Source organism: Diceros bicornis, chromosome 24, assembly GCF_020826845.1.
Source record: "Diceros bicornis minor isolate mBicDic1 chromosome 24, mDicBic1.mat.cur, whole genome shotgun sequence".
Lineage (NCBI taxonomy): Eukaryota > Metazoa > Chordata > Mammalia > Perissodactyla > Rhinocerotidae > Diceros > Diceros bicornis.
The window spans coordinates 17,546,168-17,566,852 of record NC_080763.1 but is presented as its reverse complement, the minus strand read 5'-3'; the positions used below and the strand labels follow the sequence as shown (position 1 = coordinate 17,566,852).

The 20,685-nt window shown below is 46.6% G+C and overlaps 1 protein-coding gene across 1 annotated transcript in view; it reads left to right on the top strand.

Moving 5' to 3' along the window:
* The window catches only part of DCAF5 (DDB1 and CUL4 associated factor 5), a 108,657-nt gene extending 100,710 nt beyond the window's left edge, over nucleotides 1–7,947 (top strand). The window contains exon 9 of the mRNA XM_058567189.1: nucleotides 6,065–7,947. Within this exon, the coding sequence (XP_058423172.1) occupies nucleotides 6,065–7,834 (1,770 nt within the window). The 3' untranslated portion in view covers nucleotides 7,835–7,947. The remainder of the gene's footprint in view (nucleotides 1–6,064) is intronic.
* The last annotated feature ends 12,738 nt before the right edge of the window (nucleotides 7,948–20,685 follow it).

Genomic DNA, 20,685 nt, shown 5'->3' with positions numbered 1-20,685 from the left:
GCAGTTTGCATTATTGCTGTCCTAGTATGGCACAGACAACTAAGTGACTGCCAGAACCATAGCTCAGCCGTCTCAGGGCATATCAAAAACCACTGCCTGACGGGCCAGCCCCGTGGCGTAGTGGTTAAGTGCGCGCGCTCCGCTGCTGGCGGCCTGGGTTCAGATCCTGAGCGCGCGCCAAGCCACCACTTGTCTAGCCGTGCTGTGGCGGTGTCCCATATAAAGTGGAGGAAGATGGGCACAGATGTTAGCCCAGGGCCAGTCTTCCTCAGCAAAAAGAGGAAAATTAACATGGATGTTAGCTCAGGGCTGATCTTCCTCACACACACACGCAAAAAAACCCACTGCCTGTGGTTGTGATTGAGGCCAAACACTTGCATCAGTTGCACTTCGACTGAATGAACTTAATCCTGCCAAGGAATATTTTTAGAGCCTGCAACTGAGAGACCCAGCCTGGCCTATATCCACGGAAGGATGGCCCACTGCCTGTCACTCACATCCAGTTGCTAGTAACCCTTCTTCATATCTGAGAAAATGAAGGTTTCGGGGCAAATGATGAATTCTTGGGGACACTGTGATGACTCTTAATTAAGGATAGATGATATTCCTCCCCAAAGTTAGAACTCCTCATTTTTTTCCTAAAATGTCCTTGAAAACCTAAGGGAGGTTTCAGGAAAAAAAGTAAAACTTGATTTGAGATGATTTGGTAGTTTTCATTTTCTTTTGTTCTTTTTTTAAAAAAACTATCCAGAGTTAAATCAAGTTATATGTGAGCCAGGGGAAGCTATCAGAAATGTCATGTTGGAGTATGGGTCAATATTTTTATTTGTCCTTATTCCAACTTCCTTTATTTATGTTTTGTTGGTCCTATGGATCAGGGCTGACTCATGGTTGCACACATTTCCCCATACGGCTAGAACAGGACTTCTAGATCATTTTTACTTTTTCTTTTTACAGATGATGAGATTTAAAGTATAAATTAACTGTCTGGGGTTAAGTATACAGCTAATTAGTGGTAAAGCTAGGATAGAGCCCTGTTTTTTGTTCTTCCCAGTGTACTGCCACACTCCCCATGCTAGTGAGAAGGCACAGGCAGCCTGATGCCCTGCTGGATTTGATCATGTCAGTAGTCCTTCACTTGGGCAGTCGTTGAATTGGCCGTGTCTTTTGCATTGCTTTCCCTTCTTCTTTGGCCTATGACTAATGGGTTGGCACAGGAGCATGTCCTTTCTAGGCCTGTTGATGTCATTCTCTTTCTCAGAGAGCTCTACTTGGGCATCATCTTTAGAAGAGAGAGTCCTGCTTGGCCATGCACTCTGGGATGCTTCTGTGCTAAGTCTCCCCAGTTACTGTTGAGTCAACTGGAGTCCTTACCCTAAAGGTCATAGGTTGGAAACTAGCCAAGTTCTCAGAGGAGAAAGAGAAGGAAATGCTTTCTCAGTGAGATTATTCAGGCTGAACTGTGGAGCACACTGCTTCCAGGTTCCAGTGGGGTCTGAATCCTGCCGCACTAGGAGTCACATTTAGCCATTTGAAACCTTAAGTCAGTACAGTTAGTACCCTTGAGCAGCTCTTTGAGTCTATCTCCCACCTGTCAAGTGAGGGTGCTAACAGTGACTTGCCACCCTTGTGAATTACCTTATGATTACGTGTGCCTGACAATTTCTATTTTGATAAATGTCACTTTCCTGCTTGCTATTTCTGAGAGATCAATGGCTCAGAGAATGTCATCCCACCATGTTCTAGTCCAACCTGAGACCTGCTTTTCTCTCTCTACCTCTCTCTCCACTTCATTCCACCTTCTCCCTGTCTTGTCCTTTACTGCTGCCTTTCTAGTCCAGAGGAGCAGAGCTCCTGTTGTCAGGGCCAGCCTCTTTTCACTCGTAACAGGTCTTCTATCCCCATGAATGCCCACACTTAGCAAGAGAGGGTTCATTTTGAAGTTAAATATAAGGCAAGGCAAGATGGAGCAAATGGCTGACATTTTTCTCAAAGACCAATATTCATGTATTCACCCCATATTTGTGATATACCTATTGTGTGCCATTTGTGCTAGGCCCGTGGGGAACACAAAGGTAAAGAAAGGTGATGCAGGTCCTCCTAGGAATTGACGACCCCGTAGGAGAGACAAGAAATAAAGATAGTGAAAAATGCAATAGGTGCACAAGAGATATGAACAAACAAAGTGCTATGGGAGGAGGGAGAGATTTTTTCCCATCTGGGGTAATCTCAGTGTAGGTAATATTTGAACTAGATTTTGAAGAATAAAGACTGCAAAAGGGGGCCGGCCCCGTGGCTTAGTGGTTAAGTGCGTGCGCTCTGCTGCTGGCGGCCCGGGTTCGGATCCCGGGCGCACACCGACGCACCACTTCTCCGGCCATGCTGAGGCCACGTCCCACATACAGCAACTAGAACGATGTGCAGCTATGACATACAACTATCTACTGGGGCTTTGGGGGGAAAAAATAAATAAATAAAATCTTTAAAAAAAAAAAAAAAAAAAAGACTGCAAAACGGGGGCCGGCCCCGTGGCTTAGCGGTTAAGTGCGCGCGCTCTGCTACTGGCGGCCGGGGTTCGGATCCTGGGCGCACACAGACACACCACTTGTCCAGCCATGCTGAGGCGGCATCCCACATACAGCAACTAGCAGGATGTGCAACTATGACATACAACTATCTACTGGGGCTTTGGGGAGAAAAAGGGGGAAAAAAAAAAAGGAGGAGGATTGGCAATAGATATTAGCTCAGGGCCGGTCTTCCTCAGCAAAAAGAGGAGGATTGGCACGGATGTTAGCTCAGGGCTGATCTTCCTCACAAAAAAAAAGACTGCAAAAGGAAGGAGAGAAGTAAGATAGGAAGAACATTCTAAGTACAGGGAATGGAACTTATTTCATTGAATCAACCAATATTTATTGATCACCTACTGTGTTCCAGGCATTGTGCTTATGAATAAATGCTCAGAAGCAGTAAAGTGTAGGACCTATTCAGAAAATGATTGTGTTTGGACAAAGTGAAGAGCACAAGAAGGGAGAGCTGAGATATAAGGCTGGGAAGGTAGGCTAGAGGTGGGCCCAGAGGGTCTTGGAAGCCAGATTAGAGAGTGTGGAGAACTCTTGAATTGCAATTTAGGTCCCTATCTGTGTAGTTTTTCTTGATAGACAGACAAATTTCTAAATTTAGTATAATAGCACAAACAGAGAAGAGGGCTTGGAGCTGCTACATCAAGCATGTCATGGTCACTGTGTAGATCAGAACACTTGTTACTTTGTTGCTTTCCATTTTGATGATGTTTGAGGATTGAACTGCATCTTTTTCCTCAGCAGCCTCTTGAGCTAAACTTTTCACTGGGCTTGGAGAAAAGGCTGCTCCCCTCCTCCCTTTTCTCATGAAACTTGCCCCATAAGGTGGCATGCCTAGCAACATTTAACATGTAACAGGAAGTTGTGTTTTCATTGCTTCACTTCTGAGGTGTTGACTTTCAGTGTAAAGAAATAAACAATTTCACAAATGTTTGAAATTGGTATTTTAAGGATGAGGACCAAGATAATATCAAGGGTCAGTCTCTTTGAGGATGGGTCTAAAACTCTCCGGTTAGGGTATTCAGCTACCAAATGAAAGAGAAAGCACCACATTTATTGTTATGTCATTTCATCACTCTCATTTCTACAGATGAGAAAAGAAGCTTTTAAGGGTGAAGTCACTTGCTCAGAGCCATGTGAAGTGGTGGGGCCAGGCGTCCTCACCTGTTCTAAATGCTCCCACAGCTCTGTGCTACAAGTCCCTTGAGGACTGATGACTGGCTCTCTGGGATGGGGGTTTTGTTTTACTCTGAATCTCGGGATTGGATGAGACTCATCTAATTCACTGTTTAGATGAGGGAGCTGAACTTGACCCAAGGTCACCAGCTAACTAGGAGCTTAGTGGGAACCCACACTCAAGTCTCCTGCCTCCTGATCCGGCATTTTGTTCCATTACTCCAAGCTTCAGGAATGAAAGTCTACCTCAGCTTAATACATTCCAGAGCCCAAATAACAGCTGACTTTCAGTGTTATGATTTTCATTCCTGAAGTGAAGACATAGGGGGCTGGGTAGTAGATTAGAACCTAGAAACTGGCTTGTTGGATAGTTGGACCAGCATCTCACTATTAATATTTTGTACTTCTGTTAACAAATTCTGAGTTTCTGTGAAGTACATATGGATTTATCTCCATATTAGACAACATAGTTAGTAACCTTTTACCATATTTAAATTAAGGAAGTAAGAGATTTGGCCCGAAATATAGACTAAGACCCAAAAAGATCCTAAGGGCTTTGCCCTTTAGATCCCTTAGTTTCCTTTCTAAGCCACCAAACTTTTATTCCCTCAGGCCTCTGTTTGCAGAGATAGTCATGTATAGGTTGAGCCCATTGCTGAAGGCCATATCTAAATATTTCTCATTGAGTCTCACTAAGAATTTGAGAATCTCTTCAGAGAAATCTTTTATTTTCTGCAACTTAGTATACTAACTATAGTCCAATGTTTCTTAAAAGTTGGTTCCCCCACTTACTCACCCCTTGAGTGCTTCTTAAAAATGCAGAGCCCTGAGACCTACCCGTGACTTATAGAATCAGAATATCTAAGGGTGGGGCTCAGGAGTCAACACTGTAATTATTTTTCAGGTGATTCTTATGCACTCTAAAGTATAAGAACCACGGCCTTAAAACTCCCCTGGGTGAGATTATGAAGCCAGAGAGGAGAGAATACTTGAGGTGTTGTGGGCAGGGAACAAAGTTGAAGGAGGAATGAATCTGAGTTGGGAGTTGGTAAAGAGAGCTAACCTAGAAGGTTTCTTCAGCCTGTCTTGAACGGGGGATCCTTCAAAGAGATGCTGCCTCCAGGAGTCCCAAGTAAAGTGTGGAGGGAATGGACCTCAGGAAAGTGCTCACAAGGAGGCAAATTTGTCCTTGGATAGCTTTGGGGAACAAAGCCATTGTCTTGACAGAGGGTAGGGAACGAGGAGCCACTGTTTTCTGGGTTGAGTGCTATCTAAAGATAGACACCAGCCTGTCAGGCAAGAAAATCGCCTGGAATTTCATCTGAGTTGCCATGACTACCGGCTGATGTAACCCAGCTTCTCTGTGCTTCTCTGTGGACCAGTCTGGCAGTCAGGTGAAGCTAATCGTTCTCGTTTGCAGTGACAGCTTAATTACCTTGAACTTGATTTTTGCATAACTTATTCAACTTGTAAAGTTGGGCCTTTACGTTCAGGCAGATCTGAGTTTGAATCCTAGTTCTGTCACCCTTTAGCTATGAGCCCATGTCTCTGACCATGGAGTGGAGGGGGGTTAAGGGTTGGAGTTGCAGTCTTGCTGGGTGCGTCCTACCTATTCCTGCAGCTAACAGAAGAGTTGGGGAGCAGGCCAGCATTTCCCTGGTTAAGAGAACCCAGTTTCCTGGGTAACTGATGGCTGCATGTCCAAGAGGGAACTGCAGTATAGGCAGTTGGCTATTCTTATCAAGCTCCAGTAAGCAATTCCCATTAGTTAAAAATAGAAATGTTGCAGCTGGGGAGAAGTTGTAAGCTGAAACATTGACTGTCCCAGAGGACTGACTGCTGGGTCTGTTTTCACTTTGGATAAGTGGTACCTCTCTGTGCACAGCTTTAGTCTTCTGAGAGTTTTGAACACATTGGCCAATCTTCAAGTCACCCTCTGTCCTCTGAGATTATGAAGGGGGTTATTGTAATTTCCAAGCTACTAATAGAGGAAGCTGAAGGGGAGGAGGGTTGGGAGGGAGATTGGGTGTGGTTATCCTGGACCTAGAAACCGGACTTAGGTCTCCTGAACTAGGCTAATGCTGTATCCTAGACCATGCTTTTTCCTACATCTTACTCCAGAAGCCTTGGTTTTCATAAGTGGCCCACAAAATCCAGTCTGGTAAAGAATATTTATTTAAAGTTAGTTAGCAAGTCCTGGCTAAATGACAGGGAGGGTCTGGGGAATCTCTGCCTGGGTGTTCTTTATGGCTGCCAGCTTTAGAATACTTTCCAATCAGTCCTCGTTGGGTTTGTTGTCTCCTCTGCAGATCTGGAGTCCGTACAAGCAGCCAGGATGTACCGGAGACCTGGACGGTCGGATTGAGGATGATTCCCGCTGCCTTTATACCCACGAAGAGTACATCAGCCTTGTGCTGAACAGTGGGAGTGGCCTGTCGCATGACTACGCCAACCAGTCTGTGCAGGAAGACCCCCGAATGATGGCCTTCTTTGACTCCCTGGTGCGCCGCGAGATCGAGGGCTGGAGCTCTGACTCAGACAGCGACCTTAGCGAGAGCACTATCCTCCAGCTGCACGCAGGGGTCAGCGAGCGCTCGGGCTACACTGACTCAGAGTCCTCGGCCTCGCTGCCCCGCTCCCCTCCGCCCACAGTGGACGAGTCTGCCGACAGCGCTTTCCACCTGGGACCCCTGCGGGTCGCCAACACAAATGCAGTGGCGTCAACCCCGCCACCGCCTACGTGCGAGGATGCAGCCTCTCGCCAGCAGCGCCTGTCTGCTCTGCGCCGCTACCAGGACAAACGCCTCCTGGCCCTTTCCAACGAGTCCGATTCGGAAGAGAATGCCTGTGAGGTTGAACTGGACACCGATCTCTTCCCCCGGCCACGGTCTCCCAGCCCTGAGGATGAGTCCAGCAGCTCCAGCAGCTCCAGTAGCTCCGAGGACGAGGAGGAGCTTAATGAACGCCGAGCGTCCACGCGGCAGCGGAATGCCATGCGGCGCCGCCAGAAGACGCCCCGAGAAGAGAGGCCCAGCGCCCCAACCAAGAGCGCCGGCACCTACATCGGCGAAGACAACTATGATTACCCCCAGATCAAAGTGGATGACCTCTCCTCCTCCCCCACCTCCTCCCCTGAGCGGAGCACGTCCACTCTGGAGATTCAGCCAAGCCGGGCGTCGCCAACTTCTGACATAGAGTCAGTTGAGCGAAAGATTTATAAAGCTTACAAGTGGCTTCGCTACTCTTATATCTCCTACTCCAATAACAAAGATGGAGAGAGCTCCCTCATGTCTGGGGAGGCAGATGAAGGGAGAGCGGGAACCAGCCACAAGGACAACCCAGTCCCTTCTTCTAGTAAGGAAGCCTGTCTGAACACGGCCATGGCCCAGAGGAGCCAGGACCTGCCCCCTGAAGGCCGCAGCAAGGACACTTTTAAAGAAGGGACTTCTGCCAGAAATCCCAGCAATGGCCCAGGCCATGAGCACAGCGGCCACCCTTGGGCAGAGGCACCAGAGGACACCTCTCAGGACCCTAACAATGGTGGCTCTGTAGAACACTCTTTTGAAACCAAGAAGCTTAATGGAAAGGCCCTGAGTAAGGCCCTGAGCAGCCGGGCTGAGGAGCCACCCTCTCCTCCTGTCCCCAAGGCATCTGGCTCCACCCTCAGCAGCGGGTCTGGCAACTGTCCCAGGACCCAATCTGATGACAGTGAGGAGAGGAGCCTCGAAACCATCTGTGCCAACCACAACAATGGACGCTTACACCCCCGCCCCCCTCACCTCCACAACAATGGGCAGAACTTTGGGGAGCTGGAGGCAGTGGCCTGCTCTTCCCCAGGACATTCAGACACTGACCATGATAACTTGTCCCTGACAGGGACGCTCCTACACAAAGGTTGTTGTGGGTCTGAAATGGCCTGTGAGACCCCCAGTGCTGGAACGAGAGAGGACCCTACTGACCCCCCAGACACAGACAGCAGCAGGGCTGTTCATGGCCATAGTGGCCTCAAAAGGCACCGAGTTGAATTGGAAGATACAGATTCAGAGAATTCCTCCTCAGAGAAGAAATTAAAAACATGATATATACAAAGGGAAAACAAAAAGCTACAAAAAGTAGCTTTATAAAAAAAATTTTAAATCCTGTTTAGTGAACACAAAGGAAAGGAAAAAAGTATTAAAGACACATAAAACCAGGTCCTGAAATTTTGTGTCTGATGCTGCTCCCTTCTGTTCAACAATGGGTCTGATGTGTAGCTGGCCATTGGCTTGTGCTGTGTTAAGAAAGGGAAAAAAATCCAAGTGACTCCTTTCTAGTAAGTCTTGAGCATAGTGTACCTGTGCAGATTTTGTTAAAGTAAATCCTTGTTGAGATGTTTGACTTATTCTTGTGTGTTTGCACTGGCACGCGTGAGCTCATTGTCTCAGACTTTTCTTTCAGTTCCCCATCAGAAAGGATCTATGAATCTCTATTTTTTGCTATCTCACCTTGTTTACATGCCATAGGTGTTCTGATCTTAACACTGAGTGCCTGCTAAGTGAGTAGTGGATTTATGCTGAAAGAATAGAGAAGAGAGTGGAAACAGGCCTTCAGCCCATTGGCTGTGCTGGAAAGGAAAGCATGGTTCCTTTCTTAAAGAAATGTTCCATGTTTTCTCTCAGTAGTGCTTCTTCATTGAGCATTTAATGTAGACATACTGAAAGTGGAGCATTTTTAATGCTGTTGAAAGGTTAGCACTTAAGATCAGATCCAAGAGAACATAGCTCCCTGATAAATTTCACTGATTGCAAATTGAGCAATGCTGCAACACATACTGTATGGAGGCCATAAAATATAACTAGTTGTGGGTAACACTTTAACCAGTTAGGTGCTATTTCCTAAGAGGCACTCAAAAGGCCAGCAGACACTTCCTTGGCCCCATGTGACAGTGTCAAGGCATATTGAAAGAAGGTGAAAAGACGGCTCTCAAGAGCTTTGTGCTCAGACTACTAACATGGATCTTATAAGTATGTTAATGCAGAAGTGTAGTAAAGAGCAGAGTGTGGGACTATATTCATTTAATTCAACCCAAAATGGTCAGAATTGATGGGACTGGCATCTTCCCTCAGGCTTTCAGTTGACAGAGGCTGTGGTATTCTGACTAGATCTTGCAGAGCAGTAGGTATCTTGAAGTAACAGATTCTTATTGAGTAGGTATCTTAGGAGGCAGAGAGTATGGAGAGAAGAGTGCTGGTTTAAGACTCCTGGCTCCTGGAAGAGACTCTGATTGAGGTAGGTAAAGATTGAGAGGGGAAAAGACCAAGAGATTTTCAGCATTGCAGTGGTGCTTATAGTCACTTGGTTATCAAAGAAGGGTTGTGCAGACAGGAAGACCTAGGAATAACCAGATATCCCGTTAGCATAGATGTCATGATAAGGCAAGAGAAGACTGGCAAGAAATGAGGAAGAGAGAGAGAGAACACTATAACTTTCTTGGGCGCAAAGGTGCTAGACAACTAGGAGCCCAACCAGCGTTGGTGTAGAGAGGATCTAACGTGACTGGTGTGGCCTCACTGATCCAGCGTTCCTTTTAGAGGAGGACCTGTCCTACTGGAAATGGGACGACCTGGGACAAGAGGAGACGACCTGTGGAGGGTGAAGATTGGGATGAATGTAGGCACTGGGGGAAGGGGGGGTTATTTATAAAAGGAAGGTTGTTGATCTAAGCCAAAAGGAGACATCATCTTGCTAAGCTTTGTGAAAGGGAAGATGTGCCTGGTATGTGTGATGTGACTTGGGTGTGAAGACATTGTCTTAGGAGAAGGAGATAAGGAGTGTGAGTAGCAGTGGGGATGCTTACAATGTAACAGCTATAATCTCACTGGGGGAGTGGGAAAGTGATACTGTAACCATTAGAATTACTTTGGATTTGTAATCAAAATGGTTCTATGATTTGTCTTTGACTATTCACATATAATTGTAAATTCTGGTTTTATAAGCCCAAGTCATTTTACATTTGCTTTTCCAAAATTTATTAAATTGGAATTTTTTAATCCTTTATATACAAAAAAAGTATACAATCACTCAGTGTGTGTTTCTCTTCCCCTTCCTAGTCAGCATACCCAATCTTTTTGCTTTGCTTTATTTAATCTAATCAGTAGGTAGCCTCTTCTGTCTTCTCTTAAGGGCAATCCATATATCTTCCTGGAAAAAAAGAAGCAGTTCAAATTTTCTTGGGACCGAACCACTTGGTAGTTACTGTTCCCAAATGCAGAACTTGGTCTTTCATGTTAAAAGCCTTAATCTCATTTGGGTACTCAAAAGAGAAGTCGAGTTCTTCTGGTTCAACTTTAGTATTCAAGAAAGATCATTTTTAGTAAGGATGCCTTCCATCCTTGGGGAAGACTCTTCTCAGCACCCCAGGTTCAGCTTGCCAGGAGATAGGCCCCACAGGATACTCACAGGAGCTGAGAAATGCTTGTCTCTGTAGCCCATGCACTGTCATTTCCGGAAATCTGTCTGTGATGGTAGTCCTGGAAAACCTGGCAGGAACTACTTCCAGGGTCCCTTTGCATAAACCCTTATAGAATTAAGGCCCCAGCTTTGGAGGCACATTTAGCCCCCAGATTCTTCCATGATAGGTATTTTTACCAGCAGGACAGAGGGCGCTGATTAGGTTAAGCACTCTTTGAAAGTGCCTGTTTTGTTTTTTTCTGCATCCCATACATAAAAATTTTAAGTGGCTGGTCCAGATATATAAAACTGTTTCTCTCCACTTTATTTTCCACCTGGTTTTGTAAGTGATTCCTGTGTCTCTAAGACAGCAGGTAAATGCGTCAATTGAGTAGTTGGCTTGGGGCAAATGAAGGTTGCAACTGTGCTTGATTTACTGAGCTAGGAGTCCCTTGTTTGTCAAGGTGCCTTCCTCTGCTGAAGCCTTACCTCCTCACAAGCCCCGCCTCTCTCCCAGCAACGCTAGCTCTTCTGTGTATATGCAAATAAACCTATTATTCACTTCTCATGGCTTCCTCTTCTCTTCCAGGGAAGACTTGGTTGCTTAGACACCCCTCCTCCTTCGTTTCTTTCCTGTTTTAATACCTGCCTAATTGGAAACTTGATTCAAAGCCACACTGAAGACTCGAAGAAAAACTATGGTACTCCACATACATGCTAATGGTCATTGTCACTTCTAGGTATTGGGACAAAGGTCACATCTGGACAACAAAGTGTAGGGTAGGAGGAGGTGTCTACTTGGTCTCCTTTACCAGGCTTAGACGGACTCGGAATAGTGAGATCCTGGAATTGACCCTTCTCGTTGAAACTGAGGGAGTGATGCAGTGAAGAGATGTTACAGACAACCCCCAAAGAAATTGTTTTCTGATGTTTCCAACTATCAAATTGCTTTTCCTTCCCTGTCCCAGGCGTGCATTGCAAACTTTTTTTCTTAATAGAAAAAAAAACAACATACATCCTGCCTATAAAGCTGAAAAATTGAGTTAGCTGAAAAATTCTTGCCAACAAGACTCTTCTGAGGAAAATAGACACTTCCAAAGGAGGCTGTCCTTTCCTTATGACCTAAGCAAGGTGTTGTGCCAGGGTTGAAACACGAAGGTGAAGGAAGGCTTGGTGAGTCCAGACCTGCCCACAGCAGCAGGATAATGGCTTTGGACAAGCTGTGTGATTTTCTCAGGTGGGATATTTCAGTCTAAGTGCTCATTTGTCCTTGAGCACTCATACTGGAATGAAAGAACATGAATTCAAGTGGCTTGGAAGTAATTTTGAATTTCTTAAAAGAACAGTGCTTCCCACATGCAACAGAAGAAATGTGTATATGAAAAGAAAATCTGAGCCATTTGTACCCTAATTGCCTTTCACTGTTAGTACCTAGGTGGTCAGATGCTTCTCAGAATGGAGGCTTAGAGACAAAGGTAAACTTCACTGGGGCCAGCAATAATGTGGCGAGGGACATGCAGGAGGAGTTGCTCAATTCCATTCACTCAACAGGGTTTATTTGAGCTTGCAGAAGGGTCCTGCTGTGCTTGTCTACAAGACAGTCACATCGCAAGGAAATGGGATATCTGACATTTCAAATTACTGAAGTTGGGAAGTGACTCTGGAGCCTAAAGCCATAAGCTAATGGAATGTTCCAGCTGAAGTACGGAATGCTAGCTTACAAGTCTCCCTCTATCTGGCTTTGTTAGTACCCCCACCAAGGCCAGAGAAAGGCAATAAAATGCTAAGATATCCGGGTGCTGACCCAAGATCTTTAGACAAGAGAGATGTTCATGTGGTCTAGGGAAGCTGGGAGGGAAGACATTGGGGAGAAGGGGATGAGGAAGACTCTGCAATCAAAGAAATGAAATGCTAGGTGGGTTCAACAGCTTTCCAAATCCACAGAACTAGCATTGAATGTGCCACGGACTGGCCTCTAAAGCACTAGATTCTCCAAAATCCCCAAGTAAAGTTGTTAATTTATAATGGAAGTCAATAAAAATGCAGAATTGGTTTGAGAGAAATTCTCTTTGCTGGAATGCGTGAATTCCATGAAATAATGATCATATGGTGACCTGAACACCAGCACACATAAACATATACCTAGAACAGGTGAGTGTGTGGTTGATGATTGGCATAGTCTTTCATAGGGTAACAAAGGTCTCCCTACTTGCCTCTTTCTGGACTGGTTAGTGATGCTATTTGGGTCCTATCCCTACCATCTTTTTTCATTTTCTTATTTTCTCTTTATGTCTCAGAGTCAATGTTTTCTAACATTTCTAGTTTCTCCAAGACCCCACCTTAAACTGTTAGGGCTAACTTCTGTTCTTTTCTGTTCCTCCTGAGAGAGACCTGTGAGTGGGATGGAAATGGCATTGAAATAGCATAAGAAATGGATTCTATACTAGTTCTTCAATGGAGCAGCTGCATAAGCCTTGGGCAAATCACTCAAACTCTTGGGAACTGTGAAACGGAGGTCCCTCTCAACTCTAAAATCTGATGTTTTCCATTCCATGCACTGTCTAGATCCCATTCTGATGAGTTCTCATTCCGGAGACATCCCTGTAGTGCCCACCAGAACCAGTCAGTGAGCCAAGATCTTTGGCAAGTATACAACTGCTCAGAGCCTCAAGCTCATCATCTATAAAATGGGGAAAGAATGCCTGTTTCAACAAGTTGTTAGAGGGTTAAATGAGTGTGTATATATAGTTTAGAACAGTGCCTGATAAATAGAAAGCACTGAAGTGTTTGCTATCGTTAGCAGATTCTCTCTTTTCTGCTCTCATTGCTTATTGATAGCAACATGCACACCACATAGAAGGCTTTTTTGGATGGGGTCTTCCAAAAAATGTAGAAAGTAAGTTCTCCTTCAGAGAAAGAATTTACTGTTTATTAGCAAACGTTAATCTGAAACCACAGGAAAAGAGTAAATTATCCCCATTATAGTGGACCTGACTAAAGCTGAGCTTGGAGCCTTGGATACCACCCCGGACTTGGGGAGCCAACTTTCTAAAGGCTCTATCTGAGAGCTGGGAGCCTAAAAAAAAAGCCAGGCCTGGCTGACAGGCCTCACAGATCCTTGCTTATGACAGCAAGTCTGCAGGGGCTGGGGAAGGAGTGGCAGATTTCAGTAAACTACAGTCTTAATGTGGTGGTGCTGGAGATGACCCAGACCGCTGGAGGTGGGACAGCAAAGTTCTCTCTGGCCTTCAGAGCTGAAATTCCCCAATCTGGCATTGAGCCAGCCCTAGAGAAGCAGGAAAGCAACAAGCCGTGGAAATGCTCTGTGTTTGTGCCAAAGAAAAGTTTTGACCAGAGTTTCCCATGCAGGATTGTTTTGTGGGTGTGTGTTAAATATTCTGTAATATCTAATTCAACAAGAAGCTAAACCATAAAAAAGCCAACAGAAGTCTGACTAGGCCCAGGGGAAAAAGAGTCAGAGTTCAGTCCCAGCCCACTGAACCCTCAGGACAGATCTGGAATAGAGATCCAAGAGCACACACATGCGTGGCACTTGGAGAGAGCAGGCAGAGAAATATGAGAAAGGAGAGTTTGAATTGCTGGTGGAAGAGAGGCAATGGAATTAGACTTAGGGGAAAAAGCTTTTCAAATAAAACACATCAGCCAGAAGAGAAGCCAGAGCAAGGGTGGGAGACACTGGGAGGGCGTCGAAGAGTTCAGGCCTAAATAAGCATTTTTGACCTTACCCTGAAGGAGGTAAAGGTGGTTAGCTGCACCATCCAGGTCAGCCCCCTCATTTTAGATTGAGAGGCCAAGGCCAGTCAGTGGTGTGGCCTGGCCTCTGAGGCTAGCGCTCTCCTCACATCTTTCTGCTTCCTGGTTTGGTTCTTTTGTTGGGGAAAGGCACTCACCTTGATCTCCCCAACCTCACCCAGCGTGGCCCCAGCAGGGGCTCTGATTACAATCTGCAGCAGCAGCAAGGGATTGAAAATGGTCTGTAAGGAGGCAGGGTGAGGAGTGTAGAGCCTTGTGCAAAGGAAAAACAGGGTCAGCTGAGCTTGCACTGCTCCCAGCCCCAGAAAATCAACACAAGGGCCCTGCAGGCAGACTAACATGTGACTTGTCCCTGCACCTCTCAGCAACTCTGACCACTCGCAGGTTGCTGAGTACCACCTTGATGTTTCAGCACCCAGAGATGTAAATAAATCCCTAGGATGACTTGCAGAGAGGAGCAATAAACATGTTGGGAGACTGGAAGAAAAGCCCTTTGGGGACCACAGGGTGGGAGCTGAGATCATTAGGTTTTAGGTATACAGGGGCTTAAGAATGGGAGAAGTTGTAAGCACACAAGGACCAGAAGAGGAAGGAACTCATTTTAAATGGAACCTGCCCAGTTACAGCCCTACAAGACTGGTTCAAATCGCTGTGCTCTTCTTGGCTGTCACGTCCTGGTAAGATCTTTTTCCTAAGCTAGCTGTGAGAAGCAGCTTACAACTCATATCTGTTTATCTTTATCCCAGTTTTAAACTTCCCTGCCCAAAGGAACCTCGAGCACTTTGTTCCTCAAGCAGCAGCCTGGTTGGAATTCCATGGGCAGGAGCTGTCAAGTTCAGCCTTACTGGGGAAGGCTGGTCAGCCCCAAAAGGTGGAACAGCTGGCAGAGACTCTGCCTCATGCCAGGACTGGCTGACTGTGAGGGCAAGAGTTGGCACAAAGGCAAATTTGTCCTTCTGCTCAGGCTAGTGTCCAAATCCTACACCTCTTCCAGCTTGTCCTTCTGCGGAGAGACGCATGAGGACGTTCCAGGCTTGGGCTCCTGCTGAATCAGGGTGCTCTGTGTATTCCTTGTGAGGCCAGTTGAGTCCAGTCAGCAGCTACATCTGAACCACTGACTTCCTCTCTCTCCTCCCCTGATTCGGGATCCCGTCAGCAAGCTCACTTCCCCCTAAGACTGTCAGGTATACTCGAGGTATCCCGGAGGAGTGGAGATTTGGGCCTCCTGCCTGCTAAACATCTACACTGTTTTTACCTCTTCATCCCTTAGGTTAACGTGTGAAATGAAGAATTCAGGAAAAAGTGAGTTCTTGGATTCCACTCAGAAGGGAAGGAAGAGGAGGGTTGGCTGGGCTGATCCTGATGTTGGCGCACTGGACAACAGGGCTGAGAGGGAGCCAGGAGGAGGAGTAGGAGCCAGAAAAGGCAGAGGACCAATGGTGAGCGTGCCTCTGGGGTCTCCTTAGGAAGGAAATCAAACTTATGAGATAGATTGGAATTGTTGGAGCAGCAGGCCTAAGAGGCCAAGCTGTGTCTTTTTTGGGGGGTGGGTGGGCGGGGGGGTGGGGTGAGGAAGATTGGCCCTGAGCTAACATCTGTTGACAATCTTCCTCTTTTTGCTTGAGGAAGATTGTCACTGAGCTAACGTCTGTGCCAATCTTCCTCTATTTTGTACGTGGGATGCCACCACAGCATGGCTTGATGAGCAGTGTGTAGGTCCGCACCTGGGATCCCAACCTGCGAACCCTGGGCCACCAAAGCAGAGCATGGGAACTTAATCACTATGCCAGCGGGCCAGCCCCCCAAGCTGTGTCTTCATTCAAGAGGATCAGCTCGTTTGTGTCCAACGAGATCGTTTAGACTCTCTGTTTTGAATTAGGATTGGCTCTTGTGATTGCTGATGCAGTGATAGGTCAAGAACTCTGCCACCTCCGCCCTGGGTACCTGTAGGGCCAGGGACAAGGCCTGGGCAGTCAGGAAGGAGGTCTCTGGCCAGGCCCTTGCCAGGAATACCTGACCTCACAACAGATGACAGCCTCGGGTGCTCAAGCTCCAGGGTTCCCACCTTCAAAATCTAGAATAACGGGAAGCCTCTTTCAGATGATCTCTGGGCACCCGAGGGCAGGACTGCTCCTCTGCTCCAGCAGCCTGTGGAGTGCCTAACACTGGGAGCTGCCGTTTACACTGTGGTCTGCGTGAATGGCACCTCCCAGAGTTGTGGGAGGTGTGACTGCTTGGCTGTCCACCACTGTCCTTCAAGCTCCATCAAGTGGAGCTCCCAGCCCAGAAAGGGAGGCATTTGAGCCCGGTGGTTCTCCTCCTGTATTCTCTCCCAGCCCCCCATGCCGAGTGCGCTGTAAGCTCTCTCCCAGAGCTTTGGACACTCCCCTCTCCAGTCTTTCTTCCTTTCCCCTCTTCTCACTGGGCCCACCAGCCCCACGACCAGCCAGGCTCAGGAGCCCAGGTCGTTGTAAAGTCGGGGATGGAGGGAAATGAGCCCGGCACACATCCATGACACCTGCTGAGCACACAGTCACAGTGACTTTCCTCCTGTCGATGCTCAGTGTGACTTCAAGGCCTAGAGAGGTTCAGCTGCCCAGTGTCCCAGGCTGCCTCTATTCCTTGGACTACTGTTCAGTCCTCCTCTCTAGAGGACAGGCTGTGGGCCCCGCTCCGTGTGGGGCAGTGGGATCAGAGGGGGAGCCTGAGAAGTGCCTTCTCCTGACCAGACCCTCCTTTGCCCTTTCCTGTCCACTTCTGGGCATTTCCCTCCTGCTGCTTCCCCTCAGTCTCAGCAGAGAGGGAACTAATAAGCTTACTCCAGCTTTAAACTGTCTCCTCAGCCCTGCATCCCTTCCTCGTGCCAAGAAACCTCCTTCCCTCATGCTCTGAGTCAGAGCCCAGCCTCCTTGGAATAGCAGAAGTAGTGAGTCAGGGAGAGATGAGGGCCTTGGTGGGTGGAAAGTGGGGGTCTAGGGTAGCCTGCGGTAGTAAAAGAATGTGGCCTGTGAAGCCAGAGAGACTTAGTGACATGGGCCAGGTCACTTAACACTTTTATACCTGAACGTCTTCATACACAAAGTTGAGATGAGGCATACCTTGCAATGTTATTGTGTGGATTAGTGAAAATTGATCTAACGCAGTTAGGACAATGGCCAGCGTGAAGTAGGCATTGGCTATTATTGTCATCATAATCGTGTCTTCTTTCTGGTCCAATGACCTGCTGGCCTTCGGCCTCATGTCCATGATGCTGGCATTAAGCAAAATGTTGAGGACAAATGGAAGTATGGAGTCCTGGTGACTTCTTCAAAGATGTCATCCTGTCCTCCTAATCTGTTCCCTCTCAGCATTTATAAGAAAGCGACACTGGAAATGAAGCTCAGTGTTGTGAAATGCTGGGTTCTCTTTTTGTTCTAAATGCTTCCAAATAAAGCCAGCCACAGAAGCCACTCCACAGTGCTTGAATTTGAAAACCAGAAGCTGCTGAGGGGAAAGAAGTGGCAAGAGGGAGGGAGGGAGGTGAAGGGAGCCCTAGACGCTCACAGCCCCTGCATCCCCCACCGGGCCCTCCCAGTGACTTACTGGGACTGTCTGGACAGGGCTTTGGTCTGTGCAGCAGGAGTACGGCCTTCACTTTAAGAAAAGACAATTATGAGAAATCCAAACTTAGGAAAACAAAATGAGGACAAAGGATTCACATTACGTAAAATGGATTCTTTGCAAAACTTCTGATGATGCCCATCTGTCGTGTAAAAAACCTTGTGTGCAGGGATGTAGGGTACGTTCTGAGTGAGTCCTTTAAAAAGAGACCACTCCTCTTCAGTAGACCCACAGTGACACGTTAGCCCTGAGCTTTGCCCAGGTGGTAGATCGTCCCAAAATGTAGGAACTTCCCCCAGGGAAGAAATTTCTTAGGTTTCATTATCCATAAGGATTTTACTCTCTCTCTCAGAAGTCACTGGAAATCAGAGGTAAAAATCCCTAGCTGTTCATCTGAATCCCTCCTTGTCTTCCCATTCCTTGGCGCCCCTGAGTGCTGCCCCAGCACCTCCTCCCCAGTTACAAAACACGAAAATGACCGTGATAGAGTCAAAGACCTTTGCACCCCAAGAACAAAGGAAAATTTTTGGAACAGTAGTTTTCCTTCAAAATTTTAATCCACAAGGGATAAAAACACAACCTCACTTTATGAGACCAGAATGTTTAAATGGAGTCAGTGTTCTAGAAACTTAGCAAAGGGATGTGAGACATGATATAAAAAGATACATCTATCTCTATCTTTCAGTAGGTACGGTGTATCTCAGTCCTGGTGCCCTGAGGCTTTGCAAATCTGGGTGGCAAGTGTTTGTTTTGGCTATTATTTCAGTGTGGGGAAAATGGATGAAAACAACTATTCCGTCTCCTGCTGCATCCCCAATCTTGTTGCCTACCGGCAGAGGAGACTGTTCGCACTCCGGCACTACTCGAAGTAAGTATGCACCTATTCTATGTCCCAGCAACCCACTCCTAGACATACATTCCAGACATTCTCACCCTGGTCCTGAAGGGGACATGTACCAGGATGTCCATTGTGGGTGTGGTGCCAGGGAAGTGGGGGCAATAAAGTGTTCATCTGTGTGGGAGCAGAAGTGCAAAATGTGGTAGCAGCCCACGCCCGAGGGCCGCACAGCCATGGGCACTAATGGATCAGATGTACTACTCATGGCAACATAGATGGATCCTAAAACACACAGTGCTGAGCGAAGGAAGGAAAACAGAAAAAGAACTATAACACAATACCATGCACATAAATTAAAAATACACTCACACAAGAGGAATACATGTTTATCATAAACACATAAAACAAAAGACACACATTACATACACTGGAACTGTTACTTATGTGGGAAGGAAAATGAGAGTGGGGAACAGAGATGAACACATAAATAAACCAAGAGAAGAGAGGACCACACAAAAACCTGCACAGGAATGTTCATAGCAGAATTATTCGTAATACACAGAAAGTGGAAACAACCCAAATGTCCATCGACTGATGAATAGATAAATAAAATGTGGTATGCCTGTACAATGGGGTATTATTTGGCCATAAACAGGAATGAAGTACTGATTCATGCTACAACATGGATGACCTTTGAAAATATTATGCTAAATGAAAGAAGCTGGTCACAAAAGACCATATATTGTTTGACTCCATTTATATGAAATGTCTACAATAGGCAAATCTAGAGAAACAGAAAATAGATTAAGGTAACCTAGGGCTGGGGGGAGGGGGAAAATGGGGAGTGACTGCTAATGGGTATAGGGTTTCTTTTTGAGGTGATGAAAATGTTCTAAACTTAGATTGAAGTGATGGTTGTACAATGCAGTACATGTGCTAAAAACCATTGTTGTACACTTGAAATGGGTGGGTTTTATGGTGTGTGAATTATATCTCAATAAACACATTTAAAAAGATAAACAGAAGGGGGAAGAGTTTGCTCATGTGGTTGCTCCGGGTCCTTCCCCTTTGTGCTTCTGGTTTCAGATGGGAACTGGGCAAGGCTCACTTACCTTAACCCTGCCCATGGGCTGTTGCCCTCAAATGGTGTGCCAATTCCTCTGGCCCTTCCGGCTTGAAAACCCAGTGCTGGCCAAAGGCTCCCTGAACCCGGCTCAAAGCTGACTCCAGGGCAGGGCTGACTGGCTACACACGGGCCACTTCCTCCGCGGCCTGAAGAGGCTCACTGCCCGACTGTGGTGGCGGAGGATGTTCTCACACTGAAAGTTGGAAGGGACATCAGGGCCTTTGGTGTTCTGTTCACTAACCATAACTTTATCGTTAGTCAACAGTGTGACTCTAAGAAGACATGTCTTTCCTTCCTGGCTTTGCCATTATTTGCTGTGTGATTTTAAAATGCTACTTAACTTCTCTGGGCCTCAGTTTCTCTCTCTAGGAAGTGGGCACAAAATTAACTAGAGCAGTTTGGGATAGTAAATGAAGTAATCTATGTGAAAACACCTAGCACTGTACCTAACATGTAGATGGTAACTGGTAGATGTTTGACGAATCTGCCTCCCCAAAACCTAACCTGCTCCTCCAAACAGGCAACCAAAAATACTAATATAATCTTGAATTTGGCAAAATTGGTAGAAGGGTCCAGATCATGGGAAGTAAAGTTATAATCTTAATTGAGAGTCTACTATGTGCCAGACTCAGTGCTGGGTGCTGGAAAACAAAGATGGACGGAGTGGATTTATGAGTCAGGTATCTTGGGTGCAAGTGACAGAAACCTAACATAAATTGACAGCAGCCCAAAAGGGGAACGCAGTGGCTCAGTAACCGAACCGAGTTGTTGGGCCTGCCTCTCCTCCTCCTCGTCTGCATCGTTTTCTGTGGATAGGCTTCTGCTGTACGCCTCAGAGAAATCCCTATCCCTCCTAGCTTCCTGACCGAGGTGGAAGATGAGGGGAATCTTCTGGCAGATGCCTAGTCTCCCTTCCCGTGGAAACAATGGGTTTCCTATGGTGAGCCACCCAGGGTGGAAATGACAGAGAAGCCAATTTCCTGTCATGAATCCCAGCACTTTTAAGCCTGAAAGAAGTCTCTGCCCATTAGGAGACTGGTGGCAGCAAGTGACAGAAAATGCAGCTCAAGCTGCATGAAACAATGATGTGGTTTATTGGCTGCCAACACAACTGGAAAGTTCTGTGATAGAGTGGCCTTAAGATTCATCGGGGCTCTATCTCT